Consider the following 1,496-nt stretch of genomic DNA (forward strand, 5'->3'; position numbering starts at 1 on the left):
CCGGGATCGATGGGACCCTTGAGTCAGCAGGCCGACGCTCTATCCACTGAGCCAAACCGGTTAGGGCAACACAACTATTTTTAAATCTTTCCCTGAAATTCCACACTAATTCCTCCCTCTGGGTCCCTGCCTACCCCCCTCCCTCAGCCCCCTCCCCTCCCGCCCAGTTCTAGGGGAAGCAGAGACTTCTCCCTGGAGCCACTGGGCCTCCCCAGGTCCTTGACATGCTTTCACGGCCTCGGGTCACAGGGCCAGCCCATGACTCAGCGAACTTGTGGACACAACACCCATCTTCAGCATGGTCCTGGGCTGGAGGCTTTGAGACAGGGTTTCTTTCTTTTCTTTTATCTTGATTTTATTATTTTTATTTTTTCCCCATCCCCATTTATCCCCCCTATACCTTCTTCCACCTCCACCCACCCAAGACAGGTTTCCCAACCTTTTATTAGATCCACACGTAGTTAACCCCATATCACATACCCCTGAGAATCTGCTTGTGATTCTTCCACCATCCAAGAAAAATCAGTTTTACTGAGTGAAGTTTGTATTATGTAAAGTTCCCCCCCCCACACACCCTAAATATAATAGAATAGGGGGAAAAATCTAGCCAACAAACGGTGCTGGAACAACTGGATATCCATATGGAAACAAACAAACCTAGAACCCTACCTCACACCATACACATTTATTTGGGATGGATCACAGGTTTTACAAAGTTCAAAAACCCCAAACTCAAAAGCTTTTGGAAGAAAGCATAGGAGAACGTGATGAGTGGAGTTACTTAGTACACACAGGCAACCACCAGAAAAGAAAAACTGACATATGCAATATTGCAGATGTTTGATAGCAAACACGTGTCCCTGGAAAGATCCAGACCGGCTAATTTTCTCCCTCTCCCAACGTCTCAACCCGGAGGGCCTGTGCTGCACAGATGAGGAAACCGAGGCCCGCAGGGGCAGGGTCTGGTGCTGGCCACCCGGGTATTTGCCACCTCCCAGCTGCCTTGAACCCAACTGTGTAGAGGGAGCCCCCATCTTCCCACTGACTGGACTTCCATCTCTGTTGCAGGAAAGAAGACGCCACAGGCCACTTCCCGGCCATTTACCTGCAGAAGGCGGGGCAGGACATAGCTCAGGCCCAGCGCCAGATCAAGAGCCGAGGGGCGCCGCCCCGCCGGTGAGTCCTGTGGGCTGGGGGCGCCGGGCGGGGCTCAGGAGGGTGCACCACGGGTTCCCTCTGTGGGCCTTGGCTTGGCAGGACTGGGGCAGGGGACACAGGGCAGGGTTCCGAGCCTGGCGGGGAAGGCAGCACCCTCACCGGGGCGTAGGAGAGCAGGGTGTGCGGTAGGGGTAAAGGCATGATGTCTAGAGTCGTTGGGGATGGTCCGTGGTGGCGGTGGCAGTCCGGGGGGCTTCCTGGGGAGAGGGCCGGCTGAAGGCTGGTGAGGGCGTGGGAAATGGACCTGGGCTCTGAGGCCCCGCAAGGGTCCGCGCCGG

General features: G+C 55.2%; 1 protein-coding gene across 1 annotated transcript in view; it reads left to right on the forward strand.

The window, feature by feature from the left end:
* The window catches only part of NCF1 (neutrophil cytosolic factor 1), an 18,568-nt gene that overhangs the window by 16,293 nt on the left and 779 nt on the right, over nucleotides 1–1,496 (forward strand). Inside the window, exons 9-10 of the mRNA XM_014548501.1 lie at nucleotides 1,069–1,176; nucleotides 1,258–1,264. Coding sequence (XP_014403987.1) covers nucleotides 1,069–1,176; nucleotides 1,258–1,264 — 115 coding nt within the window. The remainder of the gene's footprint in view (nucleotides 1–1,068; nucleotides 1,177–1,257; nucleotides 1,265–1,496) is intronic.

The sequence above is a fragment of the Myotis brandtii genome, unplaced genomic scaffold (assembly GCF_000412655.1).
Source record: "Myotis brandtii unplaced genomic scaffold, ASM41265v1 scaffold510, whole genome shotgun sequence".
NCBI classification, from domain to species: Eukaryota; Metazoa; Chordata; class Mammalia; order Chiroptera; family Vespertilionidae; genus Myotis; species Myotis brandtii.